This window comes from Nuphar pumila, chromosome 10 (assembly GCF_984573655.1).
Source record: "Nuphar pumila chromosome 10, dmNupPumi1.hap1.1, whole genome shotgun sequence".
Classification (NCBI taxonomy): domain Eukaryota; kingdom Viridiplantae; phylum Streptophyta; class Magnoliopsida; order Nymphaeales; family Nymphaeaceae; genus Nuphar; species Nuphar pumila.
The window spans coordinates 114,041,296-114,062,454 of NC_143258.1; the positions used below are offsets into that span (position 1 = coordinate 114,041,296).

A 21,159-nucleotide genomic window follows, 5' to 3' on the forward strand; every position below is an offset into this window, starting at 1 on the left:
ATTTTGAAGGGTTTTCCCATGCATTACTTAAATATGACTGTACAGATGTGTTTAGCATGATTAATTTACAGGAAAAAGAATACTTGGATCATGTTTTTTTATCCCCAGCAAAATCTCATATACATGTAGGAATAACATGATCAAAGCATGGATTTCTACTAATCCAAGTATGTATATAGGATAAAGATCCCCTTAGTGAAACTTTAATAATTTATTTATTTATTTATTTTGTACATTTGAACGCCTGAATGTAATCCACATATTTGGTTTAGTAGAAACCAGATATTGGATAATGTCTTTTCGGTATATATGTTATATGATATAAGGGTTTATTCCTACTATTTTGACCATGCAAACACATCCATAGAGTAGGATTTAGTTAAAACAATCTCCCCGAGTTCCAACTAAGAGGTTTCAAAAAGAAGTAATCTTTTCATATATATATATATATATATATATATATAGAGAGAGAGAGAGAGAGAGAGAGAGAGAGAGAGATCTGCTAAACCAATTTGGTGATAAACTGGGTGTTAAATGGGTTTTTTGGGCTGTTTTATTTTATTTTTAAATTATAACAGTACAAATGTGTCTATGTACTTGATTTTAGAGGGATCAGCTCTTGAAGTGTTTGATTTCAACACATTGGTGGGATTTTATAAAGTTAAAAAAATCAACGGTGGTCCAAAATCTTTTTAATCTTCTAGTCTCCATACATCATTTTTTTTCATCAAAAACACATGATTCAAGGTGTCGATTCTTAGTAAATCAACCATGCCCAACTCATTTATGGGGCCGAAACGGTATAAAAAGCACCGGAGAAGCCGAAAACCTCATTTAGCACAAACCCATTTTCTTATATATATATATATTTGTATGAAATGGCACTTTTGATGCTTTTTTTTCAACCCTTCAGATGAGTTCATTTTCTCAATGTCAATGTTAATGGAATTACAGGACATGCACATACCTGTCTACCCACGCTTCTTGCAACTCACCGCCAAATATATTCCATGGAACTACTTTCCGTAAGCATCCAAACATCCGAATTTGCTAGTTCGGTGGGAAAATGAATTCAATTAAAAAAGCTCATACCGGCCATCCATTTCCAAAAAGCAAGGAAGCTAGCTACTTGGAGATTGTTATCAAGGAAAGGGCATTTACGTAATTTACTTTTATAGGTCTTTCCGTTCAACCACAAGGAGCCCTTGGTAACTTCTCGAGAGAGCAATGTTGGAGAGAGAGAGAGAGAGAGAGAGAGAGAGCTGACGACCGAAATGCAGGCTTAAATATTCCTCCCTCTCCCTCTCCCACTCTGTCCTTTCCGCCCTAGGATTCCTCTCTCTCTCTCTCTCTCTGTGGCTCTTTGGGAGAGCGGAATGGAGGGACAATGAGGATGTGAGACAGAGGTAATAACGCTGTCGTCTCTTCGTTTCCGGAGCTCCAGAATCAGACTTGTTTTTTTCCTAGGTGAAATTTGATAGAGACGGGCGAGAGGTTGCCGGAATCTTTGGGAATGCCGAGAGAACGGATCCCGGCGACGTGTTACTCGCCGGAAAACGTCGGAGATCCGGCGATCTTGTCGTTTCTTTTTCGGCGTTCTGAGCGTGATTCGGTCTTGTCATGCACTTCGTTTTCCTGGAATCGATGTGTTTATTCTGGATAGATTGAGAATCTCTCCGTCACTCCTCTCCTCTGCTTTTCTATGCGATCGGGGAAACATGCAAGAGCGATACTCTCTCTGTGTCTCTCCCTTTGTGCCCTTGAAGAACTCTAGGAGGAAACGGCTCTCTCCTTCCTTCTCGCTGTGTTGAAGAAATCTCTAGGAACGTGATTGTTTCTACTCTCCCTCCGTGCAGAAGAAATATATAGGAACGAAATGTCTCTTTTTCTTCTCTCTTGATCTGTATTTAAAATTCTAAGAACGATGAGCGAGTCTCTTTCTTTTCTGTCTTCCTATTTGTTGAATAAACTCTCTTTCACTCTCTCCCTGGGATGAATTGAAGTCTTAAGAATAAGTCTTTATTTTTTCTTTCCGTGTTGTGAGACGAGAAGGTTGACGGAAAATGAGCGTCTTTTCCGAGCTAAGCTGTAATATCTCCAGTTTTTCCTGCGACGACCAATGGGAATACGGTGTTTCACTTTCCTAGCGGTTGAATTTCTGAAAGCAGCATCAATGAAAAGGACAAACGGAAAAGAGGGCAATTCAATGAAATGCTATTCTCGATCATTGCGTCCTCTGAAGTTTTAGGGCTAATTCCTCCCCCTGCTTGTTAACGTCTCATCTGAATCCGTTCTGTCGTTCCTCCTACAGTCAAAATTCGGACGTTGCGGTAAACAATAACGGAGATCGTGAAAAGACGATGGAAACGACTCGTAGATGATGTTTTCTCGACGGAAAACGTAGTAAATCCTTTGATTTTTGTGTTAGGGTAAAGTTTAGCGCTAATTTCTCTTCTCTTAAGGATTTATCGTTTCGTCGATTTATTTATTCTTCTCATTAATGAGTAATGACCTACGTCTCTCTCTCTCTCTCTCTAAGGACGAGAAGGAGAGGTTTGACGGAGAGTTAACGGTGCCGGGAAACGAGGAAGCCACGCCGTTTCTTCCGTTTTCTTTCCCCCGTGAAATTTCGGGCGGAAGGGTGAACGGAGTCACGAAAACCGTCGAGATTTCTGTTGAGGGTGGACCGAGGCGTTTAAAGATCTCGTGATCCTCTGTTGTCATTGAATTCTAGGGCATAGATACCCGCGAAGTTTTCCTTCTCAGAATTTATGACCCATTAATCTCGTTTCCTTCTCTTCGTGTGATCATCCTTTTTCGTATTTATTTACTTCATTTAATTCGTGACTTCTAGAATTCCGGTTGCTGTTTCCATGCATATTGTATTGATCGAATAAAAGCGTTGATGGTCCAAGATGAACGGCCAGAGGCAGCTGGAGGTCCACTATATAAACACTGGGTTTCCTTATACATTGACGGAGAGTTTCATGGACCTTTTCGAAGGACTGTCCTATGCTCAAGCGGATTTCGGGCCCACCGCTACTTCACACAATGAGGTTGGTAGAACTTGTTTATTGTTTTGTTACCGTTTGATATTGTTGTCTTTGGTTTAGATCGATGGCGGTTGCAGAATTGTGGTTTTATGGTTGTTTTCCTCGACTTTTTGATAGTCATTGTTTGGTAATTGATGTGGACTGCTTGAATAGTTTGTACTGTTGGGTTTGCTTTTATTGGTGGCTTCATCTTTTATGCTAGTTTGTTGCTTTTTTAGGTTATTTTGTCTTATCATGTTTTCAGTGTTTTGGATTGAGGGGGTTTAAACTATCATTCAATGGAATCGAAAATTGTTTTATGAGTTGCATAAAATAATGGGAATGGTAGGTATGGGTTTATACGGTTCTGGGGTTGCTCCTTCTACAAAACTGAGCCAAAAGATCCCGATTCAAGATAAATTCATAAGAAAGTGGTATTTCTTCACGTTCCATAAAACTGATGAAAGGTTTTTTGTTTCCTATAGCATAGAACATGAAGCTATTTCCCATTTCTTACTGGATATGGTTACTAAGGTTGGTAAGTGAACCAAGCCGCTTGTAACTTGGCTCATTTTGAACCAGTAATGAGATTGTTTGGGCTCCTAGAAAAAAAGCTTGTTGTCAGCTCGATATGAGCTGGTCATGTTGAATGAGTGGAGCTTGAACAAGGCTGTTTGGTTCGCCTCAGCTTGTGTATGCTCGTAAACATGGGCATATTACATCTTATAAGATATGCATCACGTTTCATATAATAATATGCAAATAAATTACTCACTAAGCATGACCTTGAATACAAGAGGTTGGGTGCCAGAAATTAAAAGGTATTTTTTCAGGATGGTGAGCAATTTCCAGGTAATAAATCTCTGTAGAATTCTTTGTCATAGCATTCATATGTAACTCTCATTGCTAATTTTATAATGAGCTGGTGGGGGTCTGCCTAACCCCAGCTTGCCTATAAAAAAATGGCAAAAAGTCTCAAAAGTACAATTTTTTTTGTTAATGAGGAAAATGCTATCCTTGAATTTACCACCTGAGAATGATCTTTTGTTTTTGTTTTTTTATTTTTTCTGTTTGAGGGAGGACAAAGATGCCACAGGTTTAGAGAAAAGTTCAACCCCATGGAAATTGCTTTTGTCTTGAACCAAATAGACCATGATGTAGCTGATTTTCTGGGATTAAGTGATAATTTGGTTATGCTTGTTTGTATGTATTGATGTTTTGTGGTACTAATGATATGCAGGAAAACTCATACTGGCCTTTGTATGTGGATGCAAACAAGCAGGGATTGCCTGGTCCTAATAGCAGTCCATATCACAGTCATGGTTATGTCTATGGAATGAATGAATATGGTATGAGAAGTGATGAAGGCCGAAGAACTTGGGGAAATTATTCTGTGGCAAGCTATGATGAGCCACTGGCACTTGTGATGCATGGAAATGGTAGCTCTGAACTGACTTCCATGAATGGTCTTGCTCATATTGAGGAGTGTAAGTTAGCATTTCTCCTTGTACATTACAAAAGTATAGTTCTTTTTGTTATTGTCATCATCATTGCTATTCTCGTTTCTCATTTCTCTTTCAAAGCTTGAGACAAATGAAAATAAACTTTGATGTTTTCTGCTTCTCAGATGACTTCCCACCATTCCCCATCTCTCTGCTATCTAATTGGTCTTTTGGTGTTTGAATGTGCATGAGTTTTTAAGGTTTCTTGTTTCTCATTTGGTGGTTAGATATTCTGAAAGAGTTTCTCCTACGCTAGCCAAACACCTAATGTCATTATAGAATTTTCTTTGTAACTATTAACTCTTGAGTTGCTGCTGCTTCATATGTGCTATAGCAAATGTATTAACTTTGCCTGAGTTGTTCCATGTTTAAGTTTTTGATAACTTCTGAAAGTGGAACTTTTGATCAATAAATGTTCCAGATTAGTGAAAGTCATTAACTATATTATCTTATAAGTGTAAATTCTTCTTAGTAGTCTACATAAATAGGACCAAGGTCACTGGTGCCAACAATCCTATTTATTGTCTCTGATTGATAATGCTCATGAATAAGTTACATGTCTACTAAGAATTTTCTTTTCTGGAAGTATGCATTATGTCACTTATCATTTGGGTTTGAAGTTGATGCTTTGTGCCTTTTCAAGGCAGGACTGCTAAGTTAACTGGGTTTTGAATTGCTATGGTAACTATCCTTGACAAGTAGACATTACACATCTGCCCAGGTTCTTTTTCTGGCCAAATACTTCTTTTCCATGGTTTTTTCTTTTCTTTATTAGTTTGATTGGCACCCGGCATGATCTTTTGTTGAGTGTGGGCCATTGGCCAAAAGTTGCAGTAGCAACATCAAGTCATTGTCTCTGGAGTCGCCAATATCTTCTAATTTGCACAAAGAAATTTGGTTGACTTGCCCATAGAAGAGAGAATTGCAGGGGTGCTATTAATATCCACCACTTCTAATGGATGTTGACAGGTTCTTCAAGTATTTTTTTTAACACTAGCTTTCAACAGTAAGGACATTTCTGTAATCTCTAAATCACATCTGATAGTTACGCTTTGAGGATTCACCCTTAAAAATTTGATGTGTATTCTCTTCACAATTTTTACTAAAATACCTTTAGCAGTTTAGCAATGAAATTATTATTGTCAATAGAGATCTATTCTCTGAAGTTTCCATTTGGAATATTAAAAGAGAGGAAGAATTTAGTTGAGATATGTTCTATCATTAAACAAAAGTAATTTCTAACTCTACAGTAGCATTGGAAATTTCACTTCTCAAGCAGTTATCTAGGCATCTTAGTTGTGGTGGGTTGCAGTTTCCTCGCATTTCATTGTAGCATTGGGAATTTCACTTCTCAAGCAGTTATCTAGGAATCTTAGTTGTGGTGGGGTGCAGTTTGCTGGAATTTCATCGTTCATTTATTTCTAACTTTTGTTACTGCTAGTTCACTATAGCAATTGTTTTCCTGAAATTAATTGGAGGTTTGGGATTGACTAACATTAATTTTTGCAGGCAATCGAGGAAACCATGTTGCAAGTAGTTCCCAGGTGCCTACGCTAACTACTATCAATAAAATAGTTTCCTTTTTATAGCTGTGCCTATCTTCACATTAAATTAATCATTTATACATACTACATTCAAAGCAAGGATATATCATATATTTTGCTGCTCTGGAGGATTATTCTGTTTACCTAATGCACTAGGCTACTGCATCTAGATTTTTTCATGCTTTGATTCTTCACAATCTTTGCATATTGCATTATGATGTGTAACCATTTTAAATGATTGGTTTCCCTATTCATGTCATTTGCTCCTTCGGAGCTTGAAAACTGCTCAGATGACATTCTAAAAGACCTAAAGTTCTGTTCATTTTAGTATTTTCACAGTAAGACAATAGTAGCTGAGTGGCCGTCTTTGAGTTAAGATACAATTTTTACAAAATATGTGCCTGAAAGCATGTTTCTGTATTGCTTTTCTAGGTTGTTTGGCAACTGATTGCTTTTGGCGGATCCTTGATGGTTGAATTTGGATTTGGTTTAGTCAATGTTCAGTTGGTTGAGATCTCTTGCTGACTGTTAAATTATGTATATATAAAAATATATATATACATATACTTATATATATATACATACGTATATATATAAGTATATATATACATATATGTATATATATACAATTTTTATTTTTTGATTCTCAAAATACCCGATAAGGGTATTTTGGTAAAATCCCCATGTAACCCCTTTTTCCTTTTTCTATTTTTCTTTTCTTTTCTTTTTCTTTTTTCCCTTTCTTTTTTCCTTTTTTTATTTTTACCTTTTTGTAAGACCACAAGGGCCCCACTCATGTAGTCGTTGGGGCCCCAACGGTCATATTTATGATCGCTGGGGCTCCCAACGACTACATGGGAGCCCCTTGTGGTCCCTTCTTCATTGCTCCCTCCTCTATAAATAGATGAGGTTTTCCTCTTATATTGTAAGGATTGTTCACCCTCTTTTTTCCTTCTTCAATAATATCCAACTTATGACTTTTGGTCATTTTTCCCTTTTGTGGGTTTTTGTATACACTTTTAGTGTTTGTGTTATTGGCTCTTGGAATCACTCTTAAAGAGTGATTTGCTTTATTGGTGCTTCCACCACTCCTCCTTTTTCATTACATGGTATCAGAGCAAGGTTGGTGATCCGGCTTCTACTTTTTTGGTGCCTTGGGACGCGTGCCTCTCAAGCTTTTGAAGAAGGAAAGAAGACCTTTTCGGCTTCTATGGAACGTGATTCTAAAGTTGACCTTTCTTTCACGCTCAATGGATCCAATTATCTTATGTGAGCCTCCGCTATGGAAAATCATCTAAGAGATAAGAAACTTTGGGGTTTTGTTATGGGAACTACTTCTGAACCCTCTCTTGTTCTCACTAAAATTGAAAATGATGTTGAGAAAGCTTTAGATGGCGATGAACGCATCAAAGCTATAAATGATCATCAATCCAAAATTGAGGATTGAGAAAGTAATTATGCCAAAATTTTCGCATGGTTTATGAACAATGTGGACCTCAAAAATTGTGCAAATATTGCAAAATTTAGAAGAGCCAATGAGACATGGTTCTTCCTTAAGGGTATGTATACCCAAAAGGATCTTGCTAGACAATTTTTTTGTCAAGAGAAAATTCGTTCCACTACAAGCGGATATGAGTGTCCGTGACTACTTTAGCTCTTTAACCCCTCTTTGGGATGAGCTTGTTCTTCTTGAGCCTAAATGGGTGGCTCCGGAAGATATTGAGTTAAGAAGAGAACAAATTGAAAAGGAACACTTTTTCCAATTTCTTCATGGTCTACGACCGGAATATGAACAAGTTAGGGCATCCCTTCTCCATAGAAGTAAAGCCTTACCCATTGAAGACGCCCTTGTCGAAGTATGCCAAGAAGAAACTCAACTTGGTTTAAGTATCAAGAGTGATGAAGTTTTGGCCGTTTCTAGGCCCGGATCAAATGTAAAAGCATATAGACCTCCCTACTTTAACAAAAATAATGGATATAGAAAGGGAGTGGTTTGCCACTATTGTAATGAACCGGGTCACATTAAACCGGTTTGCCCAAAGCTTAAAGGAAAAATGGCCGCGGTTGGAGAAAATTCTCCAAAGAAGGAAGAAGAAAGTGTCAAAGAGGGAGATATCAAAGAAACTCTTAATCATATCTCCGAAGTTCTCCAACATCTTCTCAAGACTTCTTCATCTTCAACATCCGGAGCTGCCATCGCCTACTCTTCACCTCCAGGTACGTGGATACTAGACTCTGGTGCTTCTTTTCACATGACATCTCATAAAAACTCGCTTTCTAATGTTTTTTCCGAACCCATATTTTCTTATGTTTTAACGGCCGATGAGACATCTTTAAAAATTGAAAGTATTGGAACACTTGATTTTAAAACTTCTAAAACCTTCTTTGTTCCTAAAGTAAGAGTCGTTCCAAAAATTAATCTAAATCTTTTTTCCGTTTCCCAAATCACCGATCATGGATGCAAAGTCTCTTTCTCACCTAAAGATTGCACCGTGCAGGATCTTCAGTTAGGGAAGCTGATTGGGCAAGGCCATAGAAGATGTGATCTCTATTTTATGGATTTTTTGACTTTTCCATCTAAGTCATCTTGCAATCTTGTAAAGGACAAAAGTATTGGAATTTGGCATGAGAGACTTGGTCATCCAAATTTTGTAAAAATGTCTTTTTTTCCTTTTTTGAACAATACTTGTAAAGACAATCACATGACTCTTAAAGATTGCATTTTTGGGAAATCTAAAGCTACTCCATTTCCTCAAAGAAATTATTTCACCACTCGGCCTTTTGAACTTGTTCATTCCGATGTATGGGGACCTTCCCCTATTTTGTCCAAAGGAGGATTTTCGTACTATGTGGTCTTTATTGATGACTTCACTCGATTTACATGGATTTACTTCTTAAGTCGCAAATCCGAAGTTTTCTCCTTCTTTAAAGAATTTCATGCCATGGTTAAAAATCAATTTTTGGGAAATCTATCAATTCTTAGGTCCGACTCGGGAGGTGAATACATGTCCAATGAATTTCAAAACTATTTAAAAAAAACGGAATTTGCCATCAACGTTCTTGTCCAAACACTCCGCAACAAAATGGTCTTGCGGAAAGAAAGCATAGACACGTAATAGAAACTACAAGAACCTTATTAATCTCAAAAAATATTCCAAAATCTTTTTGGGCCGAAGCGGTTCTAACCTCAACGTACCTTATCAATAGAACTCCTTCATCTTCTCTAAAAAATCTTTCTTCATTTGAGAAACTTTACAATATGTCTCCCGATTCTAAAAGACTAAGAATTTTTGGATGTAAATGCTTTGTTTTAACTCACAAAAAATGATAAACTTTCTTCTAGAGCTATTGAATGCATTTTTTTAGGATATGGCGAAAAACAAAAAGGTTATCGATGCTTTGACATATCAAATAATAAACTTTATATCTCAAAAGATGTCACATTCTTAGAAGAAGAAAATGGTTTTTCGCATAAACCAAATGAAGATATTGATTATTCCTTTTTATTTTACTTATTGCCTCAAGAAAAGGTCATTAATTATAATGTTGAATCTAGTGAATCTCTCATAGACGATTTTTTTGAACCTCCAAATGATGACCAAAATTTACAAGAAAATGTACAAAGGCAAATACAAGTCTACTCCAGAAGAAATGAATGTAATCCTCCTTGTGCCCTTGAAAAATTATCTCAAAATGAGTCAACTGAAGAAACCTCTCAAAGAAGATCAAATCGTATTTCAAAAATACCAAATAGATTTGTATCTTATGATTCTTTTTCTCCAAATTTTCGGGTATGTCTGCTTGCTCTTCACTCAATTCATGAACCAACTCATTATAATGATGCTAGACAATATGCTCATTGGAATGAAGCAATGGAACTGGAACTTAATGCACTTAAGAGGGCTCAAACTTGGGAAATCGTTGATCCACCCAATGACAAGAAACCCATTGGATGCCGATGAGTTTTTAAAGTTAAAACTAAGTGCGATGGATCTTTAGAAAGATATAAGGCTAGGTTAGTGGCCAAGGGATATGCCCAAGAGTATGAGATAGATTATGATGAAACCTTTGCCCCTGTTGCTCGAATGACTAGTGTTCGAGCTCTTATTGCAATAGCCTCTGCTAAAAAATAGCCAATTTTTCAACTAAATGTCAAAAATGCCTTTTTAAATGAAAATTTAAATGAAGAAGTTTAAATGGAACCACCACCCGGTATGAATTTAAATGGTAAATTTTTGAAATTAAAAAAGGCCTTATATGGACTTTAGCAAGCTCCTAAAGCTTGGTATGATAAGTTTAGTAATGTATTAATCAATTTAGGATTTACTTCTTGCTATACTGACACTGCTCTTTTTGTTAAGAAAACAGGTAATTTCATTGTTATTCTTTTGTTATATGTTGATGATATGATCATCACTGGGGATGACAAAAAGGGGGTAAATGATGTGAAGTCTATGTTAAAAGAAACTTTTGATATGTCTGACCTTGGATTCTTGAGATATTTTTTAGGAATTGAAGTGGCTTACTCCCCGCGAGGATACATTTTATCTCAGATGAAATTGGCAGCAGACATTTGTACCAAATCTGGAATATCTGATGAAAAGAAAGTTGAGACTCCCGAAGTTATCAATGCAAAACTGAGACTTGAGGATGGTGTTCTTCTTGAGGATCCAACTCCCTATCGTCAATTAATTGGATATCTCACCTACTTATCCATCACCCGACCAGACATAGCTCATGCGGTTCATGCTGCAAGCCAGTTTCAGCATGCACCTATTACTGTTCATATGGCGGCTGTAATGAGAATTGTGCGATACATCAAAAATACCATCTCCAAGGGACTCTTCTTATCCTCTTCCTCATCTCTTGAATTAACTGCTTTTACTGATGCTGACTGGGGAGGAAATCTCAATGATCGTATCTCAACTACTGGTCTTTGCATTTTTTTAGGTGAATCTCTCATCTCGTGGAGATACAAGAAGCAACAAAATGTCTCACTATCATCCACTGAAGCTGAATATCGGGCTATGGCAATGACAACAATGGAAATCGTGTGGTTCAGAGGGCTCCTTGGTGACATGGGTGTCTTCATTTCCTCACCCACCAAGCTCTGCTGTGATAACAAAAGTGCGATCTACATTGCAAGCAACCATACGTTTCATGAACGGACCAAGCATATCGAGATGGATTGCCACTACGTTCGAGATGAATACCTCAGAGGAACTATCACATTACCATACGTCACTTCAGAATATCAACTGGCCGACTTCTTCACCAAAGCGCTCCCAACTCCACGATTTATGTTTCTTCTTGGAAAACTTTCGGTCTTCTCCCCGTAAAGTTTGAGGGGGCGTGTTAAATTATGTATATATAAATATATATATATATACATATACTTATATATATACATATACTTATATATATATATACATACGTATATATATATAAGTGTATATATACATATATGTATATATATACAGTTTTTCTTTTTTGATTCTCAAAATACCTGATAGGGGTATTTTGGTAAAATCCCCATGTAACCCCTTTTTCCTTTTTCTAATTTTCTTTTCTTTTCTTTTTCTTTTTTCCCTTTCTTTTTTCCTTTTTTTATTTTTACCTTTTTGTAAGGCCACAAGAGCCCCACTCATGTAGTCGTTGGGGCCCCAACGGTCATATTTATGACCGTTGGGGCTCCCAACGACTACATGGGAGCCCCTTGTGGTCCCTTCTTCATGGCTCTCTCCTCTATAAATAGAGGAGGTTTTCCTCTTGTATTGTAAGGGTTGTTCACCCTCTTTTTTCCTTCTTCAATAATATCCAACTTACGACTTTTGGTCATTTTTCCCTTTTGTGGGTTTTTTGTATACACTTTTAGTGTTTGTGTTCTTGGCTCTTGGAATCACTCTTAAAGAGTGATTTGCTTTATTGGTGCTTCCGCCACTCCTCCTTTTTCATTACACTGACAACCTTCATTCCTGTTCTTCATTTTACAATTCCACATCTTATGCTCACTTTAGTTTTTTCTTCTTCTTTTCCCATTTTTATTTGCTGTATGCAAATCTTTCCTGGTTTATCTTGTTTATGCACTTCTTTTTTCCCTTTCTGTTTAAGTGGACCTAATCTTTGGCCCAAACTTTCCTTTTTGTGCTAGTAGGATCTCAATCAACATCTTAAACATTGTTGTATGAGATCTTCTGGATGGGGGTTCGCTTGGATAATTTTGGTGAGATAGGAAGTATGACCTGTGTAAGTTAGTATGTAGGTTATGTAACTGAGACCTGTAGTATGAACTTTGTCAATATTACAAATGCCAATTAAGGAGAGCTATCTACCAAACCTGCATGAGGTGTCTTGCATATATTAAAAAATATGCGACTATTGATATCTTGTCCCTTTGTCTAAAACTCGAGCACCTTTACTTTGCTTTTGCCAAATCATAGCTTTTTTGTATGCTTTTTTTCATTATAATGATTGACCTTTTTGTTAAGTATCTTACATGGTTAACTAGTTAGCCAAGAACTTTTGACTTTTAGATTTAGAGCTAATGGTGGTTCTTGTATTATTTTGCATGGATAGCCAAGCTTTTTCCTGCTGATTGTCTAGTACTGAATGCCACCGCAGGCACTCTCTCAGGCAAACACTTTCCCATGGGAAAACATGGGGACATAGGGGCCCAGTAGTTTCTTGAGTAGAGTGCCTTTCCATATGAAAGACACTTCCCTCCCTACCCTGTGAAACACGTTTGTTTCAACCCACTTCCTATGAAATAGGCCCTCTTTCTTATGAAAGAGGCTTTTTTCTCGTCAGGGGTGAAATGAACACCCCCTTAGAAATAAGTCATTTTGAGGTGAAAACGGCATCACACCTCTCCCCGGGGAACAATTTTCTTTCAAGCACACTCAATTTGCGGCAAAGTGGCATCCCCATGTTGGCGTGTAACAAAAGCGCTTTTAGAGAAAGAGCTAATTTGTTATCATGTAAGAGACAATCTTGTATTGCACAATACACACAAGAAGCTAAATATATCTCATGTAGATACTAGCTTAGGTGTTTTACTCAGTTTCTGTATGAAATAGTTAAAATTGGAATACCAGATAAACGATTTCTAAAGTATTGTGAAAACAAAAGCTGCAATTAAGTTTGATCCTCATTAAAGCTGATAGCTTTAGGAGTAGACATTGAAAGTAAATACCAATATGTGCATGACATCATAAAGAAAAATGAAACTGTAGTAGATTAATGCCCTTTTTCTTATATAATTGTTGATCCATTAATGAAGTGTATTTCGGAAGATTCTTTTTTGATGCATGTGAGTCAGATGGGACTCCAGTGTATGTGAATAATCACAAGTGAATAGTCCACAAGAATGTGTAAAAAGTCTCATAATGTCTTACCGCTAAATCTGCATAAATTAGTGTATAAATGGCTAGAGCCCAAAGAATGAGAATAAGCTTTCTAACACTAACTGCCCTTTATGATCAAGTGGGAGATGTTGGACTCATACATATGAGTCTAACATAGCCATAGAACTCCATAACCAAACAAAATTATAAGGACTTGTCCTGACTCTTATGGTTTGAGAGGTTTATTTTATCATGCTAGCTTGAGAGGTTATCTGACTTCTGACACAATTTAAAATTGTGAATCTTATGCAACTTAATGTAATGAAAATTATAAATTCTATATAATCTTAATAAATATATTGCAATTTGTTAGATAGTTTCAGAAAAATCTTAGGGCGTGGTTTGACTGAGTTGGTAAAGATTGAATTAATTCCGAAATTAGACAGATGTTTTCAACCTATAACCTTGAGTTATTCTGGGTCCTTAATTATTGGTTCATTATTATAAAAATCGACAGCCATAGCCATTTGTAACAGATATGGTATTTCATCTTTTATCTCTTATTTCATATATATTTGTGTTAATAGTCACTCATTGCATTTAATGCAATGTGTGTGAGAACTGATAAGATAGGTACGTTCTTGAGCATGCTAAAATGATAACTTAGATCTTAATGTAATGACAGTCTTTCTTTACTAGTTTATAATTTGGTGTCTACTATGAGGAACTATGGACATCTTGGTTGAGTAGGTTCATATGCATGAGACCTACATGCCGATAGTTCTCCATTAAAGCAGAATTCCTTGCTGCCACCTATAGATGGTAGTGATTTTCATTGAGAAGATTAAAACACCCCCATTTTGAGAAAATTACTGAAGCACTGAACCCTCATTCTATTCCACACATCACTCAAACATGCAAAACGGGCACCTAGTGAGAATTCTTGGTTTTAGAATATAGCTTCCACTTATTTATGCTGTTAATATTGTTTTATTTGGAAATGACACTGACATTGTTCGTCTCTTTCAAGTAATGATTGTAAGCTAAAAGAATTTGGCATTCAATCATCCTTAAGAATGAGTGGGAGTGGCTGTTGGAGTTTTTTTTTTTGGATGTGGGGTTTTGGTCAAAATCCCTTCAGGAATGCTGTTTGGGAGAAGGGTATTGAGGAGGCATTTGGGATTAGGAATTTTCTTTTCATTCATCCATTAAAAATGACTTTGCAAATCTCTCCTATAAAGGGGTCCTTTGCAAATCACAGTTTTGGAGTTTTTTGTTTTCTCCAATGTTTGTGTTTATATCATAGTCACCTGTATCGTTAAAGGTAATTTTTCATAGAGATTTTCAAAAGTTGATAAATCTCGGGAAAATCTCAAGAGTTTAAAAATTGAAAAAAATATAAATAACAACAAAAAAGTTAAGAAAATAAGTTTTGCATTATTTTTCTTTCAAAAATATAAAGAAACATGTTTTAAAGATTTTAAAATATAAAAGAAACAAAAAATAGGAAATGAAAACTTAAAAAAATATTTTTTCTAAAAAATATTCCAAAATTATTGCGATATTTTGTCTTTTGGCGATATTTTGAAAATACTGCGATATATTCCCGATATTATCGGCTACCTTGAAATAGCTGATAATATCGCAATATTTTCAATATATCAGCGATATTGGTGACAGTGGTCTATATCCTCTAGCATGGATGGAATGGATTCTTGACTTTATGTTATGCAGTTTTCCCCTTTATGCTTGGAAACTTGTTGGAGGCATTTGATAGTTACATGAATATTTGCTCCATCTTTCTCTCATTCATCAAATGATTTCTTTGATACGTGCTTGTGAGATGAGATGTGATGCCATGGCTTGGTTCATATAGGTGGTGGCCGTATTCTTGGTCTCAATTTCCTTTTCTATGTTTTTCTGCACAAAATAGTTGAATTGCTTAGTCCTAAACATGAAATATGGTAAACTTTATTTGATCAGCCTTTGAAAAAAAAGGTATAGGAAAGCCATGCTTGTGCATTATCAATAATTCTTTAGGGTTTCGTGAAATGCTTTCTTCTTCCCCTATTCTTTCTTTTTTTTTCTGACAGGACAATCAAATATGGGCTATGGATTTTACGAACAAACCATCACATCAATTTGAGTTCTGATTTGATTGAAGAGTAGTCCTATTTCTTTCTATGTTCTTTTTTTTCTGGTTCTAGTGCCAGTAGTTCTAGGGATCGACTCGGCTCTTTCAAATTGTTTCTCGTTATTAAGAAAAGATAGCAAAGATAAAATACAAGCTTGTTTTATAACATACATGTAATATCAGAACTGAATGCTCAGAATAGGATCCTACATGGCTTGTGAATACTTTCTAGTATAATGACAATTTAATGTCTCATCTTTGAAGCTTTAAGTTTTGTATTTAAATCTTGCCAAAAATATCATTTTGTGTTTTTAATCTCTCTCTCTCTCTCTCTTGGTATCTGAGGATAGCAGGCAATATGGGAAGATAATATTGATCCTGATAACATGACATATGAGGTATGCTACAAATTCTTTATTTGATTCCCTGGCTAGAATTTGATGTATTACTCTTGTTATTACATTGATATGGATGCTATGACTAGTGGAAAATAGATCTGTATTGTGGATTTGCAAGTAAAAGAACATTTAAACTATTGTAGTTGGATAAATTATTTATAAACATTGTAGTTGGATGTTACTGCATCCAACAATCTCCTTGAGTTGCACTTTTACCCAGTCTTGAAATTCCACATAAAGATCTGATTGATTCATTTTCAGTTTGGCTGACGAATCCCCAGTTGTGGTAGATTTATACTGTTATGGGAAACACAATTCTCCACTGGTTGTTAAAACCTTTTAGCTGGAGATTTTTAGTGGGAATCAGTGAAAATTTCAAAGCTAAATATGTAAGGTTTAAATCTTATATTATGTTGCAGAAAATTGGAAAGACTTGTGATGTAAAACACTATGACACACTCAGGATGGACTCCTATGTATTGTATGCAAGGTTGTAAGTAGTGTATCGTTACCCATGTCGATTGACCCAATAGTAACACCGTATCATAAACATATCCTAAATTTTTAATAAAAAAATTCAAAAAAATCCAAAAAAAATCAAGAAAAATTAGAAAAAACCAGTCAAAATTCTAAAAAAATTTATTTCACATGAAATAATGATGAATTGCATGAACTAAATGCATAAAGCATTTATATCTCTATTACATACCACAAGAGTCATACTTTCATATTACATAAACAAAAACATCTCACAATAACTAGTTTTTTAATAAAACATGAATTCATAATACATCCATAATCACAGTCATCCTCATTATCTTCTTCTTCGACATCCACATCGTCCGCAAGATATGTGGGGTCTTTATCATCTACATCTTGTACTTCTTTTATGTTAATTCATTGAATGTTCTCTTCATTCAAAAAAGACTGCTTCTTTTTCAACCCGTGCATCCAATTCATTAAAATGTTCCAAAACTGATGGGATCAAATTCTCTTTGTGCATCCTTGTTGATAACTTTTCAATTTGCTTAAAAAGATATGAAAAAAATTAAAATTAGTTGAGTTTTGAATGAAAATAATAAATAAACTTTACAATTTTATATAACTCTGCCTCAGTCGTAAGTTATAGCGAATGTGGACGAGGTCATTGAGCCTTTTGTGCTCAAATCTGTTTCTTCTATTGGTATGGATTTACTCGATGACACTTCAGTTTCTCTCACATCCACTTGCACTACATGGTTGACTTGGAATTCGAATGGCAAAAGCTCTCTGATTTGGAACATCACTTCCAAATCTAGCCCACCACAAGTCTAAAAAAAAAACAAGAAAATAAGAAATCAATTATAAGACAATAAAAGATATACAATCATACATAACATTATAACTAAATAATAATTTGAAATTAAAATTGAAATAGACAATAAGTTATGTGGACACATTGTGGCATGGTTTCGCACTACTGCAAGTCTTCCCATATCATACAATGGATTATCATAAGTTTTCATTTTCTTATGAATTTGATCTTAAATACTATAATTTATGTTACATAGGTGCGGGTGCAGGTGCAGCGATGTGACACTTTAAAAAAACTTGGGTGTGGGGGTGCGGGAGGGTATATATATATATAATTTTTAACAATTAACAGTAACACTAATGAAATAAAAAACAGTTATCATATCATCAATTCATCATGCATGCAATAAATCAAATTAACAATCTACAATTATATTCTTCATCATAAAAACTACCAGCAACACTAGCAACAGAACTTACATGTGCGGATGAGATGACACAAGTCCTTTCCCTTTATCCGTCATTTTCATTCTTAAAATAAAAAAATATTATATTAAAATAAAATTCATATCAGAAGGGTTAGGTTCGACAACCCAGGGATGGGAGCCGAACCCTGCCCAGAAGGTCTAGGTTTGACAACCCAGGGTGTTGGGAGCCGAACCCAGCCTGACTAAGCTAGGTTCGACAGTGAGCAGAACCCAGCCCGCTGGGCTGGGTTTGTCAGCACAGAACCTAGCCCTACAGGAATGGGTTCGACAGCGAGAAGAACTCAACCTACTAGGTTGGGTTTGTCATCGACTCAATGCAGAACCCAGCCCTGCAGGGTTGGGTTTGATAGCGCATAACCCAACCTATTGGGCTGGGTTTGTCGACGCAGAATCCAGCCTACAGGGCTGGGTTGTTGACTTGCGCAGAACCCAGAGAGAGAGAGAGACATACCTTCACGTGCAATCGCTGGAGGAGTGTAAGAGGAGAAGTGGATGCTTCAAGGGGGGTAAATTTTTTTGCCCTAATCCCCCGCCCAGCCCCCTTTCATTGTATTTTTTTCGAGTACGGATTTGGACATTTATGACCTTGGGTGCATTGACCGCACCCAGGGTCGACTTGATTACACCAGGTGCCGCATCTGCACTCGAGTCGCATAGCGTCGACGCGGGTGCGACACCCTATTGGCCGAATCCCTGTGACATGCTATAATCAGGGTTCAATCTTTCGATGCAATCCAAAAGTCTTTTCTTGACTTCCCTATCTATTTTGAAAGTAGGGGAGTACCTAAGTGCAAAATTTAAATAGTATGCTGCAGCACGAAGATGTTGATGAAGTTGCCCAGTTCATCTATGATCAATAATGTTCCATATAGGTATGTAAAATTTTTTCTTCCCCTTCAAATTATCTATAATGACCTCTTTTGCCTTATCCATGGCCTCATAGAGATAACCCATAGCGGGTTTGTCTTCATTGTCAACCAATCGAAGTATCTTCACCAAGGGTATAGTTATTATCAATAACTTCACACATGAATCCTAGAATTCACTTTTGAATACAATATAAATTTCTCTGGGCTTTCTTTTTTATGGATATACATTTCCCTCGTCTAATAAAAACATTTTTTAGTGCAACTTTATTCTTTGCTAAACTTTGCACTGTCAAAAAATTCGTAGCAAATCATAGTGACTACACTATGAATCAACTCAACACCACTAGTGTACTTTTTCATTAAAATCAAAACTCATGTATTATTGTAAATAAATTTAGTAATTTCTTGGCAGCATTCAACTGTCTCATGTATCTCGTCCACACTGCCAATGTCCTCAAGCATGAGGTTTATGCAACTGGCAACACACGATATCCAAAAGCACACGGAATCCAAAAGAATGACCCAATTTTTTTTGCCAATTCTTTACATGTTTCCCTATAATTTGCTGCATTATCAGTAATTAACTGGACAATGTTTTGAGCTAAACCTTTTTCACAACTTGGTAAAAAACCCTCAACAATACATCTGCTGATTTAGGCGTATCAGACAAATCAATTGATTTAAAAAACATAGTTCCTTTAGGGCAATAGAAAAGAAAATTTATCAAAGTCCTCGACTTTCTATCTGTTCACCTATCTGCTATGATGCTACACCCAGTCTCTCTCCATGACTTCCTCATCTTATCACAATAAGCTTTCACTTCATTCACATTAACATCTAAAATCTTTTCTCTTAGAGCATGATATGAAGATATCTTGTATTTAGGCCTGACTGGTTATGACATTGTCGTGGCTTAAAAATGAATGGAATTTGCCGCATTGAATTGAATGCATGCATCATAGGACCATCTTCCAACCGTGACATTTTCTTGCTTGACTAAATGTTGAGGAGTCATAGCAGCATGAATGTCAGATTGTTCCCCAAGGGCAATCTTAAGAAAGGAAAAGCTCTTAATAGAACCTCTAGCTCTATCTCCTGGTTGTCTTCTCGAAGAATTCCCTCCTGCTCCTCTTCTTTCTCTTTCTCCTTTTCTTTTTGTGCCCGCGAAGCAGCTACACCTTTTTCCTTCGCTGCAAAACTTCCTACTTCTGATCCTCTGATATAGGTTGTAGGATTAGAAGTAGGGAGATCATCTTCGTAATACACATCCTCTTAGGGCTCTGTATACTACATTTTTGCCTCGTTCATCTCTCTTTCTTATTTTTTTCCTCTTAGATCATCAAGTAATTGCTGACATTGCCATTTTACGGCATCTGACAATTTCCTTGACATGCGTGTAGCAACATTATGATGTGTTCTGGCTAAATGATGCTTCAACGGAGTGATACCACCCGAAAAACTATTTTGGCAATAGTTGCATTTGATTCTTAATTGGTTTTCACACGTTACTTGAGTGCACCGTTGCCATGTCGGATCTTCTGATACCATCTTCCCCAAAAAACACTCTATAACAAGCAAAGAATAGAGATTTTTTTACCTTAACCCACTTCCTTGAATGAAAAAATGGTTAAAAATGCACTCTTGAGAAAATCGCAAAGGCCCCTCTCTCTTGTGCACGAATCGGCCTCCAAATCGATCTCACAGAACCTAGGGTGTGTGGGTTCGCTTCCAAGAGTCTCTACACGTGTAAAAGTCAGCCCTTAAGAGGGCTTTTAAACCCAAAACAAAAAAGACATGTTTTTGGGTCTTTTAAAGTGCGCCAGGTCTGTATCATATGATACAGGGTGTCTTGTACGATACATGTCGCTACAGGGGTGTATCGAATGATACACCTGATACACATTCCTATCGCGATACGAGTGTGTATCGTATCGTTAGACCAAAAAGTAACGATACGTATCGTATGATACGGTAGTCAACCTTGGTTTTATGTCTTCAAGAGGTAGAACTGCACATGATATCTTTATTTTTTAAGCCAAATCCCTTTGAATTTACAATGTATGCTTTTCATTAAATTTACTTGGTCTATTGTGAGTAACAAAATCATGTTTAGGAAGTATGTGATGCACATTCTTTTCTAACTTCATTTAATAAGAAAATTTTCTTCTTCAAAAGTGATGGAACAGGTGGGCATGGTTCACTTGACCTTAATTTCTTTGCTGAAAAAGCAAGAGTGCCTGCCTAAATACACCCAACAAAATGCTTTCTTTGAAATTAGGGTAGCTATGTTATTCACGGCAAGTGATACTGGTGCCCTTAGCTGTGTCTATAGACCTAGTTATTTCATGCTGTAGATTAAATAATTAATTTCACTCTCACTTGATGCCAAAGATTCCTCACTGTATTTTTTTCTGTAAAATCTATAAAAAAGCATATGGCAAACTAATAAGTGCTTGGGTTTTTAGTCCATCCAAGGACCAAAAAGTTTATGTTCTCTATGCTTTCGAAGGTTTGATGAGAGCTTCTATGTGAACCATACACACAGTCCAAGGATTA

General features: G+C 36.4%; 1 protein-coding gene across 4 annotated transcripts in view; it reads left to right on the forward strand.

The window, feature by feature from the left end:
- The first annotated feature begins 1,323 nt into the window (after positions 1-1,323).
- Positions 1,324-21,159, forward strand: part of LOC149827980 (E3 ubiquitin-protein ligase BIG BROTHER-like) — a 44,727-nt gene continuing 24,891 nt past the window's right edge. For 2 of the 4 annotated variants that reach the window (XM_090018310.1, XM_090018308.1), the window contains exons 1-5: positions 1,324-1,406; positions 2,855-3,056; positions 4,273-4,519; positions 6,044-6,078; positions 15,906-15,953. In XM_090018310.1, the coding sequence (XP_089874436.1) occupies positions 2,916-3,056; positions 4,273-4,519; positions 6,044-6,078; positions 15,906-15,953 (471 nt within the window). In that variant the 5' untranslated portion in view covers positions 1,324-1,406; positions 2,855-2,915. The remainder of the gene's footprint in view (positions 1,407-2,854; positions 3,057-4,272; positions 4,520-6,043; positions 6,079-15,905; positions 15,954-21,159) is intronic. The other 2 variants (XM_090018311.1, XM_090018309.1) reach the window with 1 other exon arrangement.